The sequence below is a fragment of the Salvelinus alpinus genome, chromosome 12 (assembly GCF_045679555.1).
Source record: "Salvelinus alpinus chromosome 12, SLU_Salpinus.1, whole genome shotgun sequence".
Classification (NCBI taxonomy): domain Eukaryota; kingdom Metazoa; phylum Chordata; class Actinopteri; order Salmoniformes; family Salmonidae; genus Salvelinus; species Salvelinus alpinus.
Genome location: NC_092097.1, coordinates 20,676,559 through 20,701,575, shown reverse-complemented (window position 1 = coordinate 20,701,575; position 25,017 = coordinate 20,676,559). Strand labels below are relative to the sequence as shown.

The following is a 25,017-nucleotide window of genomic DNA, read 5'->3' as shown; positions in this document are numbered from 1 at the left end:
CTTTGCTAGGTTAAGCCCCGCCTTATCTCAGCTCACTGGTCACCATAGCAACACCCACCCGCAGCACGCGCTCCAGCAGGTATATTGCACTGGTCATCCCCAAAGCCAACACTTCCTTTGGCCGCCTTTCCTTCCAGTTCTCTGCTTCCAATGACTGGAACGAATTGCAAAAATCTCTGAAGCAGGATTCTTATATCGCCTTCTCTAACTTAAAGCATCAGTTGTCAGAGCAGCTTACCAATCATTGTACCTGTACACAGCCAATCTTTAAATAGCACACCCGACTACCTCATCCCCATATTATTACTTACCCTCTTGCTCTTTTGCACCCCAGTATATTTACTTACACATCATCATCTGCACATATATCACTCCAGTATTAATGCTAAATTGTAATTATTTTTCGCCTCTATGGCCTATTTATTGCCTACCTCCCTACTCTTCTACATTTGCACACACTGTACATAGATCTTTCTGTTTTTATTTTCTTTCGTGTTATGGACTGTATGTTTGTTTGTGTAACTCTATATTGTTTTTGTCGCACTGCTATGCTTTATCTTGCTTGGCAAGGTCACAGTTGTAAATGAGAACTTGTTCTCAACTGGCCTACCTGGTTAAATAAAGGTGAAATAAATAAATAAAATAAATCAATAATATTATAAGGTGGAGCACATTGAGAAGCTTAAGTAAATGAACGTAAAGAACATAATATTCTACAGACCGTACTGATCTAGCACTAGTCTTAATTCACCGCAGCACTTTCTACTCCACCCACTCCATTCAATGCAATACACTATAGGCCTATAAATTACATACTGGTTTATAGAGAACAAACTATTCTAGGTGCTGAAGTAAAAGTGGGGTTGGGATTACTCAGTAGGGTGTGCAGAATCTATATATGGTGTTATTTCATGGAGGACTGAGATATAAATACCAAGCAACACGTTCTACTCTAGGCATTTCATATTGGCTTATATAGAAAAAAGTATTCTATGTGCCGATGTAAAAGTGGGTCAATTGACCGGTGTGTCAATCTAAGTAAGATAATACAAAAATTCCCATAAAAATCCGTCAATTTAAACTAGATATGTCAGGTTGCATGTGCTGCGTCTCAATCCACCGCTTCCACCTATGGTTGTCTACCGCATCTGCGGTGGAAGGTGGCTGAGCTACAGCGGTGTTTGTCACACCATGAGACATCCCGGAAATCGGTCTTCTCACAAAAACGTCTATTTGCTCTACGACCACCACAAGTGTCACTGGACTCGTCTGAAGTCAATAACGCTGATGTGCCAACTTCTGTTAATAGCGTCGGTACCGTTTGGGATTTTCCACTGTGGAAATGGGAGATAATCTCCGTTTTGCTCTACAACCCCAACAAGTGTCACGGGACTCGTCTGAAGGTAACTCTCGATTGAAGGTTAAACTCTCCTCAATCAATAGATTTTGTACCCAATGATGCCAATTTAGACATTTTGTTGCTAGATTTAGCAACTTTTCAGACTACCCTGGCAACTTTTTTTTCAAACAGCACCTAGCAACAAATTTAGCTGCTTTTAAAAATGTATTTGGAACTTTTGAAAAGTGACTCAAACGCTAAAATGCACGCATTTCCCCTCTAAATGACACAAAAACTATTTTTTTCTGTCACACACTCAGTTACAACACACGTGCCTGGCTGCAAAAGTGCATTGAGTGACGTCAGCAGCAAATTGCAAATCATTGTTGGCTGACTGCAGTAGCACGGATTCGACGAGCCAAACCCAATGAATATAGTTGGTAACGAATGTTTGATCTTGAACAGAACTTACAACATCAATTAACAAGTTTTAATCAAAATTTTACAGAAAATGTACAGAAATGTCAAATCATATTTTTTGCAGGCATGGCCAGTCAATTTGAGTAACGTTATTGTGTATTCTACGTAATGACGTGGTTTTACGTTATCACGCAATGACATCACAACGTAATTTAGCAACTTTTAGCAACAAATCCACCTGCCTCTAGCAATCTACCCTGAAAATTAGTTGGCAACACTGTTTGTACCTGAGCCTAATTTACATTCTCTGTTTGTACCCTTTTGTTTCATTTCACCTTGTTGTCACTATCAACATAATGTATAAATAGGACATATTGGGTATATAGACCTCATTCCCTCATAAAATAACACCATACATCGAGATTCTACAGACCCTACCCACTGGGCACAGACATCAATTCAATGTCTATTTCACATTGGTTCAATGTAATTTCATTGAAAGGACGTGGAAACAACGTTGATTCAACTAGTGTGTACCCAGTGGGATAGTGAATAATACCAACCCCAATTTTATTTTGGCACCTAGAATAGTTTATAGGCCAATATGTAATTGATATGCCTATAGTGTATTACGTGGGGTACTTTTATTTAGGAAATGCCGTGACCCGGAACTACTTTTTTTGGTGTTGCTGACGAGATTCCGACAGCTAGCTCCTGGTTCCACGTGCAGCAGAATTTTGTAGTCGCATTGTCAGACCTATAGCACTGCAATGAAGCGTCCAGGTAAGTGTAGCTAAAGTCTTTATATTTGGCTTGAACATTGTTTTTTTCTGTATTAATTACAATTAATGTAGTATTTGTTGTGGTTCAGTTGAATACATTTTCATTGCCAGTTAGCCAATGCTGGCTATACAGTCATAACGTTAGCTCTCGAGCTAGCATTAGGTTGTTAGGAAGGCAATCCTGGCTAGAATTTCGTTAATGTTTTTCAGGGTTAAAGAAAGCAAGTAAACGCGTGTCTTGCTCCAAACGTTACAAAATACAGAAAAAGGTAAACATTGTGAATTGCACTCATTACTGTCACCACTCTCTTTAAGGCGACTCCTAGCTGATGTCATACATTGCTAACGTTAAAAAAAAAAACATTGTTAACGGTAGGTAGCCAACGTTAACTCAGTTGGAGATAGTGTCAAAATCAGATTGTATTGGTCGCATACAAATATTTAGCAGATGTTATTGCGGGTGTAGCAAAAGCTTGTAAATTGAGATAGAGGCAAAGCTGCCATGTCTGTCGGCGCCATCTTGTTGCATGATAGATGTGCATATATAATGTATGTATGAAAGCGATTTTGTCTTGCCATGATTTCTAATCTAATTTTTTTGTTTTTAGGTCCGGGAACACAACAAAAAACTAAGAAAAGATGCAAAAAAGAAAGGAGTTGGCAAAAAAGTGAAAAAGGATATTGGAGTTCCCAACAAAGCACCATTCAAAGAGGATATTCTGAGGGAAGCAGAACAGAGGAGGTCAAAGGTGAGGCCATTAACTGTTTTTGGGATAACATCCAGGTACATGTGTGGGCTCATCACTTTCATATTTTAGGGGGCAAAACGATTAGGTCTATGATAAAAAAATTTTTTTACCTTCTCTCCAACCCAGCTTGAAGAAGAAAAGGAGAAAAAGAAGCTTGCCAAGCAACAAGAACGGGCCCAGAAGAGGAAGAAGGAAAACGCTGCCGGCAGGGATGCAGACCCTAAAGCAAAGAAAGCTAGAAAGGTAAAGAAAATGGGTGCGTCAAAGATCATGCCCTCCGTGTAGCTTGACACTATTTTTAACTCCACTTTTTAACTCCACAGGAGTTACCGTCACAGGAGGACCTTGTGAAACAGATGGTGAAGCAAAGTGACCCAAGGAATTCGAAGAAGCACCTTTGTTCAGAATTAAACAAGGTGAGATTATTACATCCACATGTCTGTTGGCATTAAGTCCTAGTTAAGGAAAGGATAGCCCATGTCTGGCTGAGTTGCTCTGCAAGACAGAAGCTATCATGAAAACATGTCCTACCTGAGTGTCCCAATGAATCAATATTCATTAGGCTACTCTCATATTTACTCCAGGTGATCGATGCCTCTGACATCATAGTTGAAATCCTAGATGCAAGAGATCCCCTTGGCTGCAGATGCCCACAGCTAGAGGAAGCTGTGCTGAAGGGGGAAGGAAACAAGAAGCTACTATTCCTGTTGAACAAAATAGGTAATAACCTTATGGGATAACATTCTTTCATGTCAATTATATTTTAAGTTTAACTTCAAAAAGTAGTTAAACTTTAATACCGTAAATTACATTTTCCATCCTTCAGATCTTGTCCCTAAAGATAATGTGGAGAAGTGGCTACAGTGTCTTCAGCTTGAGTTCCCTGCTGTGGCGTTCAAGGCATCCACACAACTACAGGACAAAACAGTGGTATGTAAATGCAGTACCAAATATTTTAATGCGATTAATTTCACTGACTACTTGGGGGGGGGGGTCCATATTGATGACCAGCTTCAGTCACCTGCGCAGAATGTAGAATATGGGTCATTACTGTGTAGACTATTAGAATATTGATAATTAATGCATTTACATGTTTATTTTTTGTTTGTTTTTAAACAGCAAGAGAAGAAGGCCAGGTTTGCAACTCTTAACGGAGTAGTAGACCAGACAAAAGGAGTGGCCTGTTATGGCAGCAGCAGTCTTCTCCAGCTCCTGGGGGACTATGCAAATGCAACAGGGAGAGAAGGCTCACTAAAAGTGGGCTTAGTTGGTAAGTAAATTACTCCCCTAACCATTACTCAAACATGAACAGCATATTTTCCCTTGATTAGTATGGCTCTCAAGTGGTGTTATTAAAGGGTTGTGGATGAGAAATGATGAGGATTTATGTGAACTACTGATGTCTGTGAAGACTAATAATCCAACTCTGATCTCATACATAGCAATCACAGTGCCCTGTTGGGTACCCTATGTCTGATCTCTTATTTGTGTTCTTTCAGTTTATTTGATCAATTATATCATGACTGCATGCACAAATTAGCACGTTATATCTGCTATATCAGGACCCCTTGACAATATGATTAATCTTTAAGGGTTTATCCTGCACAGTATAAATACCCGTTGTCTATGACTTCCACCTCTGATGCCCTCCTCTGTTCCCTCAGGGTTCCCAAATGTGGGGAAGAGCAGTCTGATCAACAGCCTGAAGGGGATGAGGGCCTGTAATGCAGGAGTTCAGAGAGGGATCACCAAGTGAGTGAAGCTGAACCATTTTAATAATTCATGATAGTGATGGGGTCTGTTTTATTCGCAGATGGTGAGGAATTGTATGAAGCGTGATGAAGTTGAAGATCTGACAAAACCGTGGAGTCTATATTCAATCCAACACTGAGCTTCATACACTTCATCTGGGTCTTGCCACTTAGGGCAAAACAGTCAAACATTTGGCTATGTCTCTTTTCCTGAATTTGCTCAAAGCATGACTGTCATTTGAAGCTTCCCACCTAACACACCTGATGTCTGACCCTTGCAGGTGCTTCCAAGACGTCCACATATCTAAGAATGTCAAAATGATTGACAGCCCAGGGATATTGGCAGCCCAGTCTAACCCAAAAGCTGCCATGGCGCTGAGGAGTCTCCAGGTGGAGGATAAGCAGGAGACTGTTCTAGAGGCCGTCAGGACCCTGCTCAAACAGTGCAACAAGCAACAGGTGAGACGAGGGAGATCCCTGCTACTCACTTGGGCTCCCGAGTGGCGCAGCATCTCAGTGCTAGAGGTGTCACTACTGACCCTGGTTCGATCCCAGGCTGTATCACAACCGGCTGTGATTGGGAGTCCCATAGGGCGGTGCACAATTGGCCCAGCGTCGTTAGGGTTTGGCCTGGGGTAGACCGTCATTGTAAATAAGAATTTGTTCTTAACGGACTTGCCTAGTTAAATAAAACTGGTGTAAGGACATTTTACTGCCAAGTTTAAGATCAAGCCCTAGCTCTGCTGAGCATACTGATAGGTAATCATGGACTTTGTCTTTCAGGTAATGCTTCAGTACAATGTTCCAGACTTTAGAAACTCCCTGGAGTTTTTATCCTTTTTTGCCAAGAAGCGTGGGTTTTTGCAGAAGGGTGGAGTCCCCAACACAGAACTGGCTGCCTCTACCTTCCTCAATGATTGGACAGGGTAAGTGTTGTCATCGTAACAATTTATTACCCATTTATATTCAGGCTAGCATGGGAAATGAGGATAATTAACGCAATTCTTGAATTTAAGTGAAGACTTCTAATCCAACTCTGATCCCACTGCTGAGCCAGACAGTACCTTGCCTGGAAACTAGAATGATATTTATTTATATTTTTTATATATATTATACCAATAAATTATATTTTTAGTGCAAAGCTGAGTTACCACTGCAAATCCCCTGAGAAGCCAAGCCTTCCCCCATACCTCTCTGAAGACATTGTAAGAGAGATGCAGAAGGGGTGGGACTTGGACAAGTTGCGGAAAGGCAATGAGGAGACTCTAAGAAGTATGTTAATTCTATTAGAGAAAATACTAAATTGTTTCATTTTACAGTAATGAGTGTGTTGTGTGATGATGACTGACCCACTCTCCTCCCAGGTGTAAAGTTCCCAAACCAGGCCAGCAGCATTGTCCTCCTGTCTAAAGGCCCCACCGCCGGAGTGCTGAGTGACGTTGTTGAGGACAAACCTGCTCCAGAGCCCACTGAGGAAGATATGGAGGGTAGCTGTGAAAACCAAGAGGTAGCTGAACATTTTTAGCTTATGTTTCTAACCTGATGAATCAGATAAAAGTAGGGTCAGTCTGTGCTATCATGGAAATGAGGACAAAGACGCAAGTCTGATTTTAAAGTGAAGACTTCTAATCCAACTCTGATCCCCTGCAGTCAATAATCAAATGCATTTTTTGGTAAACACCTAAACCAAATGTCTTTTCAGGGCAAACGCTGAGTTACTACTGCAATATCTTCCTCTTAATTTCAGGCTGGTGGGGTTAAAGAGATGTCTGAGGAAGTGACTGCGGAAACAGATGAACCACAAATAAAGACACCAGTCACAAGTAAATCAATATAAAAGAAAACCAGCTTCATTCCTGTTACATGCCTAGTTAATGTAGAGTCAGTCTGTGTGGAAATGAGGACAATAACGCAAGTCTGAATTTCAAGTGAAGACTTCCAATCCAACTCTGATCCACTGCTGAGCCAGACAGAGTACCTTGTCTGGAATCTATTATGAAATTAGATGATACATTTTTTTGTATTTCAGGGCAAAGCTTGATTCCTGTTACATTCCCAAACAAGTGTGTTGTCAATGTCACTTAAGAAATTATTTATCCTTTGCAGACAAACAAGCCACGGTGAGGTTACAGGTTCCTGTCCCAGTCAACATTGACATCTCCTCAGTCCACACAGATGACACCTATGACTTCAACACAGATTTTAAATGAACATCTGTCCTTTTTGTTTGTTAAGTCTTTTCCTCGTCATGTCTAAACCGTACTGGCACCATCTGTTCTGTAAACCTGTGTGATGGAAAATCCTATTTTAGTGGCTTAAATAATCCTTGGTTCTTGCCTGGTAAAGATATGGGGGGGAGGTGACATGACCCTCTCCTAAAACACCCAGAATATGTTCTTTAAGTTAAGATGGATGTTGCCGGAACCAACCCAATGAATTATGCAACGTGTCTGTAACCAGTATGAGATCTAACAGGACTGCCCTGAGAGTTCCTGACAGACGTGTACGATGATGCATCAAGTTTGTTAGAACATCTCCAGTTTAATTGTTTATTAAGCGTAAAGATTGACTTAATGTCCCTGTGTAGCATTTCCATGACACCTGGTTACAGGTTATTAGAATCAACTGACTAACCTGTATAATGAGTTGGTAAATGTTTTGCCTAAAGGTCCATGATCTGTACAATGTGAATTATTGTGTATATAGCCTCAAAACAAATACATTTATCCATAATTTGCCCCAAGTTGTGCTTTCATTCCAGTAATTCTGTTAATGGGGTTGATAATTTAACCAAGACTCCAGGTAGTTGACTTGGTTTTATTAAGCTTCTTTTACAAAAGGATGACACAATTTGAATATTTATATCTGCTAGAATAATCCTTTGTACAGAGTAGAAAAATAAGCCCTGATTTGTAACAGCTGTAAGCAATCACCACATTATCAGGAGGCATGTAGCGCTTGAGAACTATAAAATAAAAACCATAGGAGTTGGTCCCATGTGACTCCGTTGGTAGAGCATAGTGGGTTTGATACCCACGGGCAACCAGTACGAGAATGTATGCACTCTAGATAAGTGTCAATGACGTAAATAAGCTATTTGACACCATAGTGGTTTGTGTATACCATCCTTTGTCAAATGCAATCAAGAGAAAGGATAGTAGGCTTCAAGCTTGTTTATAACTATTTGTGTAAAGTTTAGTGTTGTGGTATACAAAAGAGTTAAAGTGCGAGACAACCGGCAGTAACAAACATTGATCCGACAGAATAATGAATCAAAGTAAAGAGGCAATCTTGGCAAATTGTTAGAGGGATCGTTCCTGAACACAGGCACATGATTATTTTTGTCTTATGAAGCTAAGCATAGAACCATTGGTGCATCTGCATTGATGTGAAAAAATAAGACAAGACCACTACTAGACTATTGAGATGTATCGTATGACACATTTCTATATGGAACATGTCCCTGTCTCTGCCTGAGATCTATAACACCACTGCATGGTAAACAGACATTTCACTGGAATGGGCTTGCATCACGTTAGGGTTCCTGAGAAGTCACTCGGAGGACAGACAGGTAGAGGCAGACTAGCTGTCGTCTGGTCACATCCCTGCTTTAGTCTGCATGTTTCCGAACTGGATGGAATTTACGCATGGGGTCCTGAATATACCACTTGTCCCAGACTTCGGTGAATGAAGAGGTCCTGGACCATGGTTTGTAATGTCCGTTCCAATGGAGGAGTTTGGCAGCTTTCACAAACTGGGGAGAATAGCGGTTTCCAGCACCAGTGGCCCCTGAAAATAGAGCAATACTGAGTGTTTCTATGCAAACAAAGGCCAATAGCTCGCTAGTTTATAGGACTATAAACTGTACAAGCCAATAAATTAGGCTGCCAGTCAGAAAGGGCAATGATGATACTGTAACAATAACCTTTGTTTGTACTTTATTATACAACATCACTAAGTGTGCCAGGGCTGTCTGCAGCTCATTGTTAGGGAAACATGGAGACAGACAGCAAAGCACCCCCCCCCCCGTGAACAGTTCCTCCTCAGCGAGCTTAACTTCCCTTACCCCCGCACGTGTGCTCTCTCCACTGCAAGTGCAAAAACATTGGTGGGAAAACAGCTGTTGGCTCAGTGGGGAAACTCACTACATTATATGAAATCTGATATGAAGGCTATCTAATCAAATACACATTTCTCGACAGACCATAGTAACAGTTCTTACCTAGGTGTCTGACGTGCCACATGGGGTCGATGCTGGAGTGGTGTTTGTAGAAGACAATGAGCAGGGGAGGTGTGGTGATACTCTCTGCCAGGGTCTTACTGTAGAGGTCCTCTCTGACAATGGAATAAAATAAAAGCAAATAAACTCAAACTGAGTACTTTACAATAGTCTACAATCTGTGGGAGGTTTTTTTCATCTCTGGAGGGCTGTGGGAATTCTGCCACTGGCTGTGGCCCTCCAGGTGACTTACTGTGCGTTGAGCTCCATCCAGTGTTCCAGTTGGTTGGTGATGTTCTGACGCTTCCACTCCGTCAGGTTGGCCACGATCACTCCGGGATTAAAGGAACACGTGTTAGCCCTCATGCCCAGCTTCTTGATGGCGTCTTTTTTAAAGTCCAGGAAGCCAATGTAATTGTTCTAAAGGAAAACATACTTGAGATGATTAAATCATTGCCAATATTTGATATATGACACAAAGTACAAAACAATATGCTTTCACATCATTAGTTTTTATACAAGGCTTTAATCACTCTTTTAAATTTATTTGTAATTTTTAGTCTACAGCTGGCGTTGTGTACCTGGTTCCCGGCTCCTCGAACGATGCCCTTTGCGGATGCAGAATCACAGTCGTCTGAGAACGCAGCTGCGTGACCTGACTTTAGGCTTGTGTCAAAAAGCTCTTGGATGTCCCCTGCAAACATATGTTTACTTCTCATTCTTTATTCTCTTTCAGTTAAGAAATATTCTTACTGTGCCAAACATTATCATGTTCAGTTAAGAGCTACCTTGTACAATGATGTCATCATCCAAATAAATGGCCTTTTCTGCATCTGGTATGAATACCGGCATGTAAAATCTGGCAAAGGTCAACTAAAACAAAACAAATAAAGCAAACGAGTAGTATTAATATTAACAGCAGTATGTATATTGTGTCATTTTGGAGTAACTTTTATTGTAAATAAGAATAGAATAAACAGTTCTCCCGATATGGATGAAAATACCCTCAAATTGAAATAAAACTGTTTGTCACATACCATGAAATGCTTACTTACAAGCCCTTAACCAACAATACGGTTCAAGAAAGAGTTAAGAAAATATTTACCAAATAAATTAAAGTAAAAAATAGTCATAATTAAAGATGACAGTCTGCACTTAACCTCATAGTCATTGTATCATTTCAAATTCAAAGTGGTAGAATACAGAGCCAAAATAAATTGTCACACAAAATTGTCACTGTCCCAATACTTTAGGAGCTCACTGTATTATCTATGAATATCAACATCTATAACACTGATAATACATGTGGTCTGCCTCACCGGTTTCACAGAGTCAAGCTTCTGAGGATTTTTGGTAATCTTCCCATTGAGAAGTTGGGGCTCAAATATGATGATCTTGTGCTTGACATTGTTAAGCTGGGTCTTAGTCATCCACACCCTGGGGATTGAAATGGGCATTAAAAACGCTAACATCATTCAGCCTCAAACAAGTCTCTGTTGTGCTTTTTATTAACAGCATGGCAGAGGTAACGTGTTAATCACTCACTTGAGGTGATCCACAGTGTCATTCATGGTCACAATGTTGAACACAATGTTGGATTTGCTGTTCTGGTAGACACTGTTCATGGCAGCCACCACAGCTCCCAGTCTCTCCTCTGCAGCAGTAATGACCACTGGGATCTTCTCCCCAGTTCTCACAAGGTCTGTTCTGAGCTCAGGAGAAAACTCAGACTCAAATGGCAGAATCATACCTGGCACTGCATCTGTAAGAAGAACATTCAGTTCAATTCACTTCAGTTTAGATCAGGGTGATCTGTAATGCAATCAGTGGTATAAAAACCACACAATGCAGAACACTACACATTATCCATCAGCACCATAAATGTTATGTTATTTGAGAAAACAGTGTTGAAAAATTACCCCCACTACCAGATATGGAAACATTTACCTGGATTCTCACTTCTAAGGAAGTCATTGAGATTCAGGAGATTCCGTTGCACGATGATCAGAAATGCTACAGCCAGCAGCACAAGGACGGCCACATTTACTGAAAAATACAGAGCAGGGAGAAGAAAGGATGAGAACATCTTAAGAGACAGCCTTAAGGCCAGAAAATGGCGATATTGAGTCGTTTCATCTTCATCTTTTGGACAGTAAGATGAAACAACTCAATATCGCCATCTGCCGGCCTTTGGACTTACTCTTTAGATGTTCTCATCCTACTGAAGAAAAGTGTTCCCTACAGTTCAGTCAAGGATCCCTTTCCTGACAACACTGAACACTAATTATAGCACCATAGAAATAAAAACAAAAATATATTTTAAGCTCCTTGAATTGTTCGCCCCCTCATGTAATTCTCACAGAAGCCACTTTGTCACAAAAAATTATCCCAACACTTTCTTTGACTGCTGTAGGATGATTTGGACATGATTTGGCGTGAAAATTAAGAGGGTCCTCACAAACCACATTTTTATCCACAGGTTTTAAGAGAGTAAAATCATACCATATAAAAAAAATCACAACAGCTGTGATGGAAACAGTAATTTTCTTTACAATTTAAAATATGCCAACAGATCATTTGTTCGTTCAACATAGTGGGATCCTTTTGTGTCTGTAAAATTAATTATGCGAGAAATGGCAGTGGAAACACTATGCGCAAATAATGATATACTGTAACAACCATTATATTGAAGTAAACTTGGAGTGATGCAATGACATGGTGTGTAATCCTCCCACTTTGACTCGGGAAACCATGCAGTTTATTAGGCTACAGATGAAATAAATTATGATGAACTTCACATGGTGGTGAAAGTGCACGGTGATCTTGATGCTCCTTTTCAATAAATCTTGAGTCATATTCTGGTGACATCATTGGTGGGAAAAAGTACTCAAATTTAGTAAAGATACCTTAATAGAAAATGACTCCCAGTAAAAAAAAAAGTAAACTAGTAAAATACTACTTGAGTAAAAGTCTAAAAGTATTTGGTTTTAAATATACTTAAGTGTCACAAGTAAATGGAATTGGTAAAATGTACTTAAGTATCAAATGTAAAAGTATAAACCATTTCAAATTCCTTATATTAAGCAAACCAGAGACGGCACAATTTTCCTATTCTTTTTTATTGACTTGGGGCGGCAGGTAGCTAGCTAGTGGTTAGAGCGTTGGGCCTGTAACTGAAAGGTTGCTGGATCGAATCCCCGAGCGGACAAGGTAAAAATTATTTGTTCTGCCACTGAACAAGGCAGTTAACCCACTGTTCCCTGGTAGGCTGTCATTGTAAATAAGATTATTTCTTAACTGACTTGCCTAGTTAAATAAAGGTAAAAAAAATAAAAATTCGGACAAAATTGACAAACGAAGCAATTGTGTTTAGTGAGTCCGCCAGATCAGAGACAGTAGGGATGACAAGAGGTGTTCTCTTGATAAGTGAGTGAATTGGATAATTTTCCTTTCAAAATATAACGAGCACCTTTGGGTGTCAGGGAAAAAGTATGGAGTAAAAAAGTAAATTATTTTCTTTAGGAATGTAGTGAAGTAAAAGTAAAAGTTGACAAAAATATAAATAGTAAAGTACAGATAACCCCAAAACAACTCATTAAGTAGTACTTTAAAGTATTTTTACACCACTGGGTGACATGATTATCTTGAATCCAAGATAGCGTAGCAGTCAGACGTCTTTGTCCTTCGTCTTGTCGTGTCCCATGTATATATCATTTTATATATTTTTCTTCGCATATCTTTTGTATATTTTTCTAATCCTCAACTTCAAAATACTCTCCTGCAACCCGCCTCACCCAATGTGGTGTGGATCTGTTTTTTCTAAAGTATTTTTATTTACCTCGGAACCGGAATCCCCCAACAGAAGCTAGCCAGCTCACTAGCTACTAGCCAGCTAACCACTGCTAGCGGTCATCAGCTAACCTTTAGCTCGGAAAGCTCTCGCCAGTTTGTACAACGCGATTCATACCGGACCTATTTTCTTTCCATATCCCCGGATTCCTACCGCAAGCTCTGAATCTTTTCACCTGGATCATCGCAGCTAGCTAGCTGCAATCCGAGTGACTCCTGGCTAATGTCTGTCCCGAAGCAAGCACCAATTAGCCTGGAGCTAGCCAATGCTAGGCCCATATCCCGGCTAGCTGAAGAGGCCCATCAGCCACTCCTGGGCTACAATACCCGGACCCCTTCTTCTGCCGGTACGGGGCACGGAACCCTGCCGATTCTTCACGACTAGACAACCGACAATCTGCTCGAGGGGGTTCTCAACTGGCCCCTACGTCGCGACGTCCCCTGAATGCTAGCTTGCTAGCTGTCTAGAGCATATCGAGCTGTTAGCCAACAGGCCCATTGGCCAATTTCTCGGGCCACTATACCTATTTTACCAATTGGCCTGGGCCCCTTTTACTCAACGAAGCCATGCTTATCCATCACAACTGGACTACCGACGTAATCTGCCCGAGGTTTTTTTCCCAACAGGCCCCTCCGTCGCGACGTCCCCTGAATGCCATCTGCTAGCTGTCTAGAGCATATTGGACTGTTAGCTGAATAGATCCATCGGCCAATTTCTTGGGCCACTATACCTATTTTCCCAATTGGACTTGGACCCCTCTGCTACTCAGAACCCTACTAATCCATCACGACTGGTCTATCGACGTCACCGGACGTGGAGGCTAAAAGAGACTTTCCTCCATCGCGACGTCCCTCTAAGGCCCATCTGCTAGACCCAGCCTGCTAGCTGTGTGAGTCGCCGTGTCTCCAGCCAGCCCAACCACTCACTGGACCCCTATGATCACTTGGCTACACATGCCTCTCCCTAATATCAATATGTCTTCTCCATTACTGTCCTGGTTAGTGATTGTCTTATTTCACTGTAGAGCCTCTAGCCCTGCTCAACATGCCTTAACCTACCATTTAGTTCCACCTCCCACATATGCGGTTTAAACGTCTCTAGAGACAATATCTCTCTCATTATTATTCAATCCCTAGGTTTACCTCCACTGTACTCACATCCTACCATACCTGTCTGTACAGTCGTGGCCAAAAGTTTTGAGAATGACACAAATATTATTTTCCACAAAGTTTGCTGCTTCAGTGTCTTTAGATATTTTTGTCAGATGTTACTATGGAATACTGAAGTATAATTACATGCGTTTCATAAGTGTTAAAGGCTTTTATTCACAATTACGTGAAGTTGAAGCAAAAATTCGATATTTGCAGTGTTGCCCCTTTTTCAAGACCTCTGCAATCCGCCCTCGCATGCTGTCAATTAACTTCTGGGCCACATCCTGACTGATGGCAGCCCATTCTTGCATAATCAATACTTGGAGTTTGTCAGAATGTGGGTTTTTGGTTTGTCCACCCGCCTCTTGGGGATTGACAACAAGTTCTCAATGGGATTAAGGTCTGGGGAGTTTCCTGGCCATGGACCCAAAATATCAATGTTTTTTTCCCTGAGCCACTTAGTTATCACTTTTGCCTAATGGCAAGGTGCTCCATCATGCTGGAAAACGCATTGTTCGTCACCAAACTCTTCCTGGATGGTTGAGAGAAGTTGCTCTCTGAGGATGTGTTGGTACCATTCTTTATTCATGGCTGTGTTCTTAGGCAAAATTGTGCGTGAGCCCACTCCCTTGGCTGAGAAGCAACCCCACACATGTATGGTCTCATGATGCTTTACTGTTGGCATGACACAGGACTGATGGTAGCGCTCACCTTTTCTCCAGACAAGCTTTTTTCCGGATGCCCCAAACAATCGGAAAGGGGATTCATCAGAGAAAATTACTTTACCCCAGTCCTCAGCAGTCCAATCCCTGTACCTTTTGCAGAATATCAGTCTGTCCCTGATGTTTTTCCTGGAGAGAAGTGGCTTCTTTGCTGCCCTTCTTGACACCAGAACATTCTCCAAAAGTCTTAACCTCATTGTGTGTGCAGATGCACTCACACCTGCCTGCTGCCATTCCTGAGCAAGCTCTGTACTGGTGGTGCCCCGATCCTGCAGCTGAATCAACTTTAGGAGACGGTCCTGGCGCTTGCTGGACTTTCTTGGGCGCACTGAAGCCTTCTTCACAACAATTGAACCGCTCTCCTTGAAGTTCTTGATGATCCGATAAATGGTTGATTTAGGTGCAATCTTACTGGCAGCAATATCCTTGCCTGTGAAGCCCTTTTTGTGAAAAGCAATGATGACGGCACGTGTTTCCTTGCAGGTAGCCATGGTTGACAGAGGAAGAACAATGCATCACCCTCTTTTTGAAGCTTCCAGTCTGTTATTCAAACTCAAATCAGCATGACAGAGTGATCTCCAGCCTTGTCCTCGTCAACACGCACACCTGTGTTAACAAGAGAATCACTGGTCCCTTTGTGGCAGGACTGAAATGCAGTGGAAATGTTTTTTGGGGATTCAGTTCATTTGCAATTAATTGCAATTCATCTGATCACTCTTCATAACATTCTGGAGTATATGCAAATTGCCATCATACAAACTGAGGCAGCAGACTTTGTGAAAATTAATATTTGTGTCATTCTCAAAGCTTTTGGCCACGACTGTACATTATGCCTTGAATCTATTCTATCGCAGCCAGAAACCTGCTCCTTTTACTCTGTTCCGAACGTACTAGATGACCAGTTCTGATAGCCTTTAGCCGTACCCTTATCCTACTCCTCCTCTGTTCTTCTGGTGATGTAGAGGTTAATCCAGGCCCTGCAGTGCCTAGCTCCACTGCTACTCCCCAGGTAATCTCATTTGTTGACTTCTGTAACCGTAAAAGCCTTGGTTTCATGCATGTTAACATTAGAAGCTTCCTCCCTAAGTTTGTTTTATCCACTGCTTTAGCACACTGCCAACCCGGATGTCCTAGCCGTGTCTGAATCCTGGCTTAGGAAGGCCACCAGAAACTCTGAAATTTCCATCCCTAACTATAAAATGTTCCAACAAGATAGAACTGCCAAAGGGGGCGGTGTTGCAATCTACTGCAGAGATAGCCTGCAGAGATTTGTCTTACTATCCAGGTCTGTACCCAAACAATTCGAGCTTCTACTTTTAAAAATCCACCTTTCCAGAAACAAGTCTCATCGTTGCCGCTTGCTATAGACCACCCTCTGCCACCAGCTGTGCCCTGGACACCAAATGTGAATTGAATGCCCCCATCTATCTTCAGAGCTTGTGCTGCTAGGTGACCTAAACTGGGACATGCTTAACACCCCGGCCATCCTACAATCTAAGCTTGATGCCCTCAATCTCACACAAATTATCAATGAACCCACCAGGTACAACCCCAAATTCATAAATACGGGCACCCTCATAGATATCATCCTAACCAACTTGCCCTCCAAATACACCTCTGCTGTTTTCAACCAAGATCTCAGTGATCACTGTCTCATTGCCTGCATCTGTAATGGGTCTGACCAACTCTCATCACAAACACTCCCTAAAACACTTCAGCGAGCAGGCCTTTCAAATCGACCTGGATCATATTGGAAGGATATTGACCTCATCCCGTCAGTAGAGGATGCCTGGTTATTTTTTAAAAGTGCCTTCCTCACCATCTTAAATAAGCATGCCCCATTCAAAAAAATGTAGAACCAGAAACAGATATAGCCCCTGGTTCTCTCCAGACCTGACTGCCCTTGACCAGCACAAAAACATCCTGTGGTGTTCTAAATTAGCATCGAATAGCCCCCATGATATGCAACTTTCAGGGAAGATAGGAACCAATATATACAGGCAGTTAGGAAAGCTAAGGCTAGCTTTTTCAAGCAGAAATTTGCATCCTGTAGCACAAACTCAAAAAAGTTCTGGTACACTGTAAAGTCCATGGAGAATAAGAGCACCTCCTCCCAGCTGCCCACTGCACTGAGGCTAGGAAACACTGTCACCACCGATAAATCCACTATAATTGAGAATTTCAATAAGCATTTTTCTACGGCTGGCCATGCTTTCCACCTGGCTACCCCTACCCCGGTCAACAGCACTGCACCCCCCACAGCAACTCGCCCAAGCCTTCCCCATGTCTCCTTCTCCCAAATCCAGATAACTGATGTTCTGAAAGAAATGCAAAATCTGGACCCCTACAAATCAGATGGGCTAGACAATCTGGACCCTCTCTTTCTAAAATTATCTTACGAAATTGTTGCAACCCCAATTACTAGCCTGTTCAACCTCTTTCGTATCGTCTGACATCCCCAAAGATTGGGAAGCTGCCGCGGTCATCCCCCTCTTCCAATGGGGAGACAGTCTTGACCCAAACTGCTACAGACCTATATCTATCCTACCCTGCCTTTCTAAGGTATTCGAAAGCCAAGTTAACAAACAGATCACCGACCATTTCGAATCCCACCGTACATTCTCCGCTATGCAATTTGGTTTCAGAGCTGGTCATGGGTGCACCTCAGCCACGCTCAAGGTCCTAAACGATATCATAACCGCCATTGATAAGAGACATTACTGTGCAGCCGTATTCATTAACCTGGCCAAGGCTTTCGACTCTGTCAATCACCACATTCTTATTGGCAGACTCAACGGCCTTGGTTTCTCAAATGACTGCCTCGCCTAGTTCACCAACTACTTCTCTGATAGAGTTCCGTGTGTCAAATCGGAGGGCCTGTTGTCCGGACCTCTGCGGGGGTGCCACAGGGTTCAATTCTCGGGCCGACTCTCTTCTCAATACATCAATGATGTCGCTCTTGCTGCCCTGTGATTCTCTGATCCACCTCTACGCAGACTACACCATTCTGTATACTTCTGGCCCTTCTTTGGACACTGTGTTAACTAACTTCCAGACGAGCTTCAATGCCATACAACTCTCCTTCCGTGGCCTCCAACTGCTCTTAAATGCCAGTAAAACTAAATGCATGCTCTAGTCAACCGATCACTGCATGCACCTGACCGCCCGTCCAGCATCACTACTCTGGACGGTTCAGACTTAGAATATGAGGACAACTACAAATACCCAGGTGTCTGGTTAGACTGTAATCTCTCCTTCCAGACTCACATTAAGCATCTCCAATCCAAAATTAAATCTAGAATTGGCTTCATATTTCGCAACAAAGCATCCTTCACTCATGCTGCCAAACATAACCTCGTAAAACTGACCCTCCTACCGATCCTCGACTTCGGCGATGTCATTTACAAAATAGCCTCCAACACTCTACTCAACAAATTGGATGCAGTCTATCACAGTGCCATCCGTTTTGTCACCAAAGCCCCATATACTACCCACCACTGCGACCTGTATGCTCTCGTTGGCTGGCCCTCGCGTCATACTCGTCACCAAACCCACTGGCTTCAGGTCATCTACAAGTCTCTGCTAGGTAAAGCCCTGCCTTATCTTAGCTCACTGGTCACCATAGCAGCACCCACCCGTAGCACGCCCTCCAGCAGGTACAGTGGGGAGAACAAGTATTTGATACACTGCCGATATTGCAGGTTTTCCTACTTACAAAGCATGTAGAGGTCTGTAATTTCTATCATAGGTACACTTCAACTGTGAGAGACGGAATCTAAAACAAAAATCCAGAAAATCACATTGTATGAATTTTAAGTAATTAATTTGCATTTTATTGCATGACATAAGTATTTGATCACCTACCAACCAGTAAGAATTCCGGCTCTCACAGACCTGTTAGTTTTTATTTAAGAAGCCCTCCTGTTCTCCACTCATTACCTGTATTAACTGCACCTGTTTGAACTCGTTACCTGTATAAAAGACACCTGTCCACACACTCAATCAAACAGACTCCAACCTCTCCACAATGGCCAAGACCAGAGAGCTCTGTAAGGACATCAGGGCTGAAATTGTAGACCTGCACAAGGCTAGGATGGACTACAGGACAATAGGCAAGCAGCTTGGTGAGAAGGCAACAACTGTTGGCGCAATTATTAGAAAATGGAAGAAGTTCAAGATGACGGTCAATCACCCTCGGTCTGGGGCTCCATGCAAGATCTCACCTCGTGGGGCATCAATGATCATGAGGAAGGTGAGGGATCAGCCCAGAACTACACGGCAGGACCTGGTCAATGACCTGAAGAGAGCTGGGACCACAGTCTCAAAGAAAACCATTAGTAACACACTACGCCGTCATGGATTAAAATCCTGCAGCGCACGCAAGGTCCCCCTGCTCAAGCCAGCACATGTCCAGGCCCTTCTGAAGTTTGCCAATGACCATCTGGATGATCCAGAGGAGGAATGGGAGAAGGTCATGTGGTCTGATGAGACAAAAATATAGCTTTTTGGTCTAAACTCCACTCGCCGTGTTTGGAGGAAGAAGAAGGATGAGTACAACCCCAAGAACACCATCTCAACCGTGAAGCATGGAGGTGGAAACATCATTCTTTGGGGATGCTTTTCTGCAAAGGGGACAGGGCGACTGCACCGTATTGAGGGGAGGATGGATGGGGCCATGTATCGCGAGATCTTGGCCAACAACCTCCTTCCCTCAGTAAGAGCATTGAAGATGGGTCGTGGCTGGGTCTTCCAGCATGACAACGACCCGAAACACACAGCCAGGGCAACTAAGGAGTGGCTCCGTAAGAAGCATCTCAAGGTCCTGGAGTGGTCTAGCCAGTCTCCAGACCTGAACCCAATAGAAAATCTTTGGAGGGAGCTGAAAGTCCGTATTGCCCAGCGACAGCCCCGAAACCTGAAGGATCTGGAGAAGGTCTGTATGGAGGAGTGGGCCAAAATCCCTGCTGCAGTGTGTGCAAACCTGGTCAAGAACTACAGGAAACGTATGACCTCTGTAATTGCAAACAAAGGTTTCTGTACCAAATATTAAGTTCTGCTTTTCTGATGTATCAAATACTTATGTCATGCAATAAAATGCAAATTAATTACTTAAAAATCATACAATGTGATTTTCTGGATTTTTGTTTTAGATTCCGTCTCTCACAGTTGAAGTGTACCTGTGATAAAAATTACAGACCTCTACATGCTTTGTAAGTAGGAAAACCTGCAAAATCGGCAGTGTATCAAATACTTGTTCTCCCCACTGTATATCTCACTGGTCAGCCCCAAAGCCAATTCCTCCTTTGGCTGCATTTCCTTCCAGTTCTCTGCTGCCAATGACTGGAACAAACTGCAAAAATCACTGAAGCTGGAGACTCATATCTCCCTCACTAGCTTTAAGCACCAGCTGTCAGAGCAGCTCACAGATCACTGCACATAGCCCATCTGTAAATAGCCCATCCAACTACCTCATCCCCATACTGTATTTATTTATATAGCTCCTTTGCACCACCGTATCTCTACTTGCACATTCATCTTCTGCACATCTACCATTCCAGTGTTCAATTGCCATATTGTAATTACTTCGCCACCATTGCCTTTTTTTGCCTTTACCTCTATTAACTCACCTCATTTGCTCACATTGTATATGGACTTATTTTTCTACTGTATTATTGACTGTATGTTTGTTTTACTCCATGTGTAACTCTGTGTTGTTGTATGTGTCGAACTGCTTTGCTTTATCTTGCAGGTCGCATACCTGCACTGTATCTGAGAGCTGTTGGCTAGAGCGCATGTACCAAGACCAAAGTAGGCACAATTACTATTTAATGCAACGGTTTGTGACAAGTATATATATATATATATATTTTTTACTCCCCTTTTTCTCCACAATTTTGCCATATCCAATTGGTAGTTACAGTCTTGTATCATCGCTGCAACTCCCTTACGGACTCGGGAGAGGCGGAAGTCCAGAGCTGTGAGTCCCCCGAAAAAAAACCTGCTAAGCCGCACTGCTTCTTGACACAATGCACACTTAACCCGGAAGCCAGCCACACCAATGTGTCGGAGGAAACACCATACACCTGGCGACCATGTCAGCGTGCATGCGCTCGGCCCGCAACACAAGAGTCGCTAGAGCACGATGGGACAAGGACATCCCTGCCGGCCAAACCCTCCCCTAACCCGGAAGACGCTGGGCCAATTGTGCGTCTCCTCACAGGTCCCCCAGTCGCGGCCAGCTGCGACACAGCCCGGTATCAAACCAGGATCTGTAGTAACACAGCTAGCACTGCCTTAAATTGCTGTGCCACTCGAGAGGCCCTCGGTATATGAAAACGTAAGCGAAAAAAATACATGTGCACTGCGTCATCCCACACTGATTTTATCTGCAACAAGTCAGTTCGGTGGAAACACCATGGTGGGAAAATTTACATATTCTCTTTATGTGGAGTTTTGAATATTCACATGAAAATTTGTCACCAATTGGAAGGAAACCTAGTTACTGTGAGGATATTAATAGTGAGATGTGCAATGCCATTTTGTTTCAATATTTGATTTATTTACTTGGGAAAAACTTCCTTTTCTAAAAGTGACATTTAATTAAATAACTAAAATAGTGTAAACTGTAGCCACTTATTTCCCTTCATAGTTTGTTTGCCTAAGCATGACCATCATAAACACACCAGATTTGACCAAACATGGCTTTTTTTCTTCTTCAGTAAATGGAATTTTTTATTGTGTGTGTGTGGGAGGGGGGCTAGTTACCCCACATTGTTGCAAATGTATGTAATGTAACAACACTGACCTCTCCGTAATGACATCGCGTCGTCATCTGCTGCTCTCCTTGTTAGCCTGCACAGAAAGTAAACGAAGTAATGAAGCAGAATATGTAATAATGATCCATACAGAAAACGAAGTACTTTGATTTATAACGGAGAATTGACCACCGTCTCACAAATAAGCACATGCACAAGTGGGATGGATCCGCTATGAATAAGTCAAATTCGTTTTAAAATAATATATAAACACATGCCTCCTACTCACAGACATGAAAAAACAATCACATCAAAAGCCAAAGTGCCAACTCAACATCAACAAGTCTGTCGCCCGTTACTGGTTGTCACTAGTTAATACAGCCACAAAGTCATAAACCCCGCCCATTTCTACAATTTCTCTTCTTAAAATATTTTAAACCTAACCCAAACCTTAACCACACTGCTAACCTTATGCCTAACCCTAACCAAAAATTAAGACCAAAAACCTAATTTTAGTTTAATGAATTTTTAAAGGCAACTTTGACTTTGTAGCTGTGCTATCTAGTGGAAAACCCCGTTCCCTTGAATGGCCGGTAAAGATAGTTGCCTACGTATTTGCCTGTATTTAAATCGCGAAGTCTAACGTAGAATGATGATACATTCCAAAGGAGTTCACTGTCACAACATCAGTTTAACGTTGAATTTGATCAGTATTTAGATATTTGTATGTCGTATATGAAGTGGGATTGCTTGATAAACGGACGAGAAGCACAGTGTGAAGCTTTCAAAGCATCGCGCTTCAATTAGGGGAGAACGAATGCCCCCTCATTAAAGGCAACCGCATTACTGCAGGGTACTACAGGCATTGTTCGCAGAAAAGAGGATCCCCGGTTATAGTGAATGGACAAATATCGATCTTCTTTTTTTTTTTTTTTTACAATCATGGTACCAATAATTGCTTCTAATAAACCAGATGTATGTCTTTGAACCGATTTTTTAAAATCCACACGTTCTGCTCGCTTGAGTTAGAATACCTCTTTAGAGTTTAATATATTTTTCGTGTCTATTTACCACGACAAACCATTGCTGGCACTAAGCCCACACTCAACAAGCTGTTAAGAGCCATAAGCAAATAAGAAAATGCTCCTAGTGGCCGGTGATTTTAATGCGATGCATTGAACGGATGTGGGTGCTCATTTAAAAAATAACTGACAAAAGCTCTGATGAAAGCCTTGAGGCCGATACGTCAAGCTTAATAAAGAGCAGTGATACTAGCAAGAGTAGTGTGCAGGTTTCTTATTTTTTCTTATCTAATGCAGGGAAACAGAAATCGTTTTAATTCATTTCTACCAGCATGTCACATGTGCAACAAGGAGACAAAACTCTAAATCACCTTTACTCCACACACAGGAATGCATAAAAAGCTCTCCCTCACCCTCCATTTGGCAAATCTGACCATAACTCTATCCTGATTCCTGCTTACAAGTAAAAACTCAAAAGGAAGTACTGTAGTAGCAGTGACTCGCTCAATAAGGAAGTGGTCCGATGAAGCAGTTGCGAAGCTACAGGACTGTTTTGCTAGCACAGACTGGAATATGTTCTGGGATTCATCCGATGGAATTGAGGAGTTTACCACATCAGTCACCGGCTTCATTAATAAGTGCATCAACGATGTTGTCCCCACAGTGACCGTACATATCCCAACCAGAAGCCATGGATTAGAGGCAACATCCGGATTGAGCTAAAGGCTAGAGCTGCCGCTTTTAAGGAGCGGGACACTAATCCGGATGCTGGCTCTAATCCGGATGCTGACTGACGCTCGTCGGATGTGGCAGGACTTGAAAACTATCACAGATTACAAAGCGAAACCCAGTCACCAGCTGCACACTGACAGGAGCCTACCAGACGAGCTAAATGCCTTCAGTGCTCACTTCGAGGCAAGCAATACTGAACAATGCATGAGAGCACCAGCTGTTCCGGTTGACTGTGTGATCATGCTGTCCGTAGCCGATGTGAGTAAGACTTTTAAACAGGTTAAAATTCACAAGGCCACAGGGCCAGATGGTTTACCAGAACGCGTACTCGGAGCATGCGCTGACCAGCTGCCAAGTGTCTTCACTGACATTTTCAACCTCTCCCTGACCCAGTCTGTATCCACCACGCTGACCCAATCCACCACGCTGACCCTCAACATGGGCTGCCTCAGGGGTGTGTGATTAGTCCTCTCCTGTACTCCCTGTTCACCCATGACAGCTTGGCCACGGACGACTCCAACACCATCATTAAGTCTGTTGACTAAACAGTATGGTGGAAGGACAACAACCTCTCCCTCAATGTCAGCAAGACAAGGAGCTGATCGCGGACTACAATCAACAAAGGGCCGAGCACACCTCAATTCACATCGACAGGGCTGTAGTGAAGCGAGTCGAGAGCTTCAAGATCCTCAGTGTCCAAATCCCTAAGGATCTATCTGTCACACCCTGATCTGTTTCACCTGTTCTCGTGATTGCCTCCACCCCAAACCCAGGTGTCATCCATCATCCCCATTATCCCCTGTGTATTTATACCTGTGTTCTCTGTTTGTCCGTTGCCAGCTAGTCTTGTTTGTCAAGTCAACCAGCGTTTTTGTTCTCAGCTCCTGCTTTTCCCAGTCTCTCTTTTTCTCGCCGTCCTGGTTTTGACCCTGACCACTCTGCCTGCCCCTGACCCTGACTGCTATCCTGTACCTTTGCCCCATCTCTGGATTGTTGACCTCTGCTTAACCTGACCCTGAGCCTGCCTGCCGTCCGGTACCATTGCCCCACCTCTGGTTTACTGACCCCTGCTTGCCTTGACCTGTCTATTGCCTGCCCTTGTTGGAATATTAAATAATTGTAAATTCGACGTGTCTGCATCTGGGTCTTACCTTGATTCCTGATACTATCATGGTCCACACACACCAACACTCGCCGTGAAGAGGGCATGACCACGCCTCATCCCCTTCAGGATGCTGAAAAGATTTGGCATGGGCCCACAGACCTTAAAAAACAAATGTCGACAGGTTTTGACATTGAGAGCCTCTTGACTGGCTGCATCACTGCTTGGTATGGCACCTGCTTTACATTCGACCGCAAGGTGCTTCAGAGGTTAGTGCCTACATTTACATTACATTTACATTTAAGTCATTTAGCAGACGCTCTTATCCAGAGCGACTTACAAATTGGTGCCTACGGCCCAGTATATCACTGGGGCCGAGCTCCCTGCCATTCAAGCGGTGTCAGAGGAAGTCCCGAAAAATGG

General features: G+C 42.7%; 2 protein-coding genes and 4 non-coding genes across 9 annotated transcripts; 5 read left to right on the top strand and 1 right to left on the bottom strand.

Annotated features, from left to right (window-relative positions):
* The first annotated feature begins 1,144 nt into the window (after positions 1–1,144).
* Positions 1,145–7,779, top strand: gnl3 (G protein nucleolar 3). 2 transcript variants are annotated; one of them, XM_071335289.1, is made up of 16 exons: positions 1,145–1,403; positions 2,412–2,542; positions 2,752–2,810; positions 3,150–3,290; positions 3,417–3,533; positions 3,614–3,706; positions 3,875–4,010; positions 4,117–4,220; positions 4,410–4,560; positions 4,955–5,042; positions 5,323–5,500; positions 5,825–5,967; positions 6,177–6,313; positions 6,406–6,548; positions 6,789–6,864; positions 7,148–7,779. In XM_071335289.1, the coding sequence occupies exons 2-16, from the start codon at positions 2,530–2,532 to the stop codon at positions 7,249–7,251; spliced, it is 1,683 nt and encodes a 560-aa protein (XP_071191390.1). In that variant the 5' UTR covers positions 1,145–1,403; positions 2,412–2,529; the 3' UTR covers positions 7,252–7,779. The 2 variants fall into 2 exon arrangements, with proteins under 2 accessions (XP_071191390.1, XP_071191391.1); XM_071335290.1 differs by lacking the exon at positions 1,145–1,403 and adding an exon at positions 1,727–1,779.
* On the top strand, positions 4,659–4,733 carry LOC139536627 (small nucleolar RNA SNORD19). The gene has a single exon (XR_011667353.1). It is a non-coding gene; the product is annotated as a small nucleolar RNA SNORD19 (small nucleolar RNA).
* Positions 5,116–5,191, top strand: LOC139536631 (small nucleolar RNA SNORD69). Its single transcript, XR_011667356.1, has one exon. It is a non-coding gene; the product is annotated as a small nucleolar RNA SNORD69 (small nucleolar RNA).
* LOC139536629 (small nucleolar RNA SNORD19) lies at positions 6,020–6,094 on the top strand. The gene has a single exon (XR_011667354.1). It is a non-coding gene; the product is annotated as a small nucleolar RNA SNORD19 (small nucleolar RNA).
* LOC139536630 (small nucleolar RNA SNORD19) lies at positions 6,933–7,008 on the top strand. The gene has a single exon (XR_011667355.1). It is a non-coding gene; the product is annotated as a small nucleolar RNA SNORD19 (small nucleolar RNA).
* A 63-nt stretch (positions 7,780–7,842) lies between the features above and the next one.
* On the bottom strand, positions 7,843–24,662 carry glt8d1 (glycosyltransferase 8 domain containing 1). 3 transcript variants are annotated; one of them, XM_071335296.1, is made up of 10 exons: positions 24,644–24,662; positions 21,789–21,835; positions 11,208–11,306; positions 10,806–11,022; positions 10,580–10,697; positions 10,049–10,133; positions 9,842–9,954; positions 9,514–9,680; positions 9,264–9,376; positions 7,843–8,830 (listed from the first exon to the last, which is right to left on the bottom strand). In XM_071335296.1, the coding sequence occupies exons 2-10, from the start codon at positions 21,802–21,804 to the stop codon at positions 8,652–8,654; spliced, it is 1,107 nt and encodes a 368-aa protein (XP_071191397.1). In that variant the 5' UTR covers positions 21,805–21,835; positions 24,644–24,662; the 3' UTR covers positions 7,843–8,651. The 3 variants fall into 3 exon arrangements, with proteins under 3 accessions (XP_071191397.1, XP_071191396.1, XP_071191395.1); XM_071335295.1 differs by lacking the exon at positions 24,644–24,662 and adding an exon at positions 22,028–22,117; XM_071335294.1 differs by lacking the exon at positions 24,644–24,662 and adding an exon at positions 22,017–22,099.
* Between the last annotated feature and the right edge of the window lie 355 nt (positions 24,663–25,017).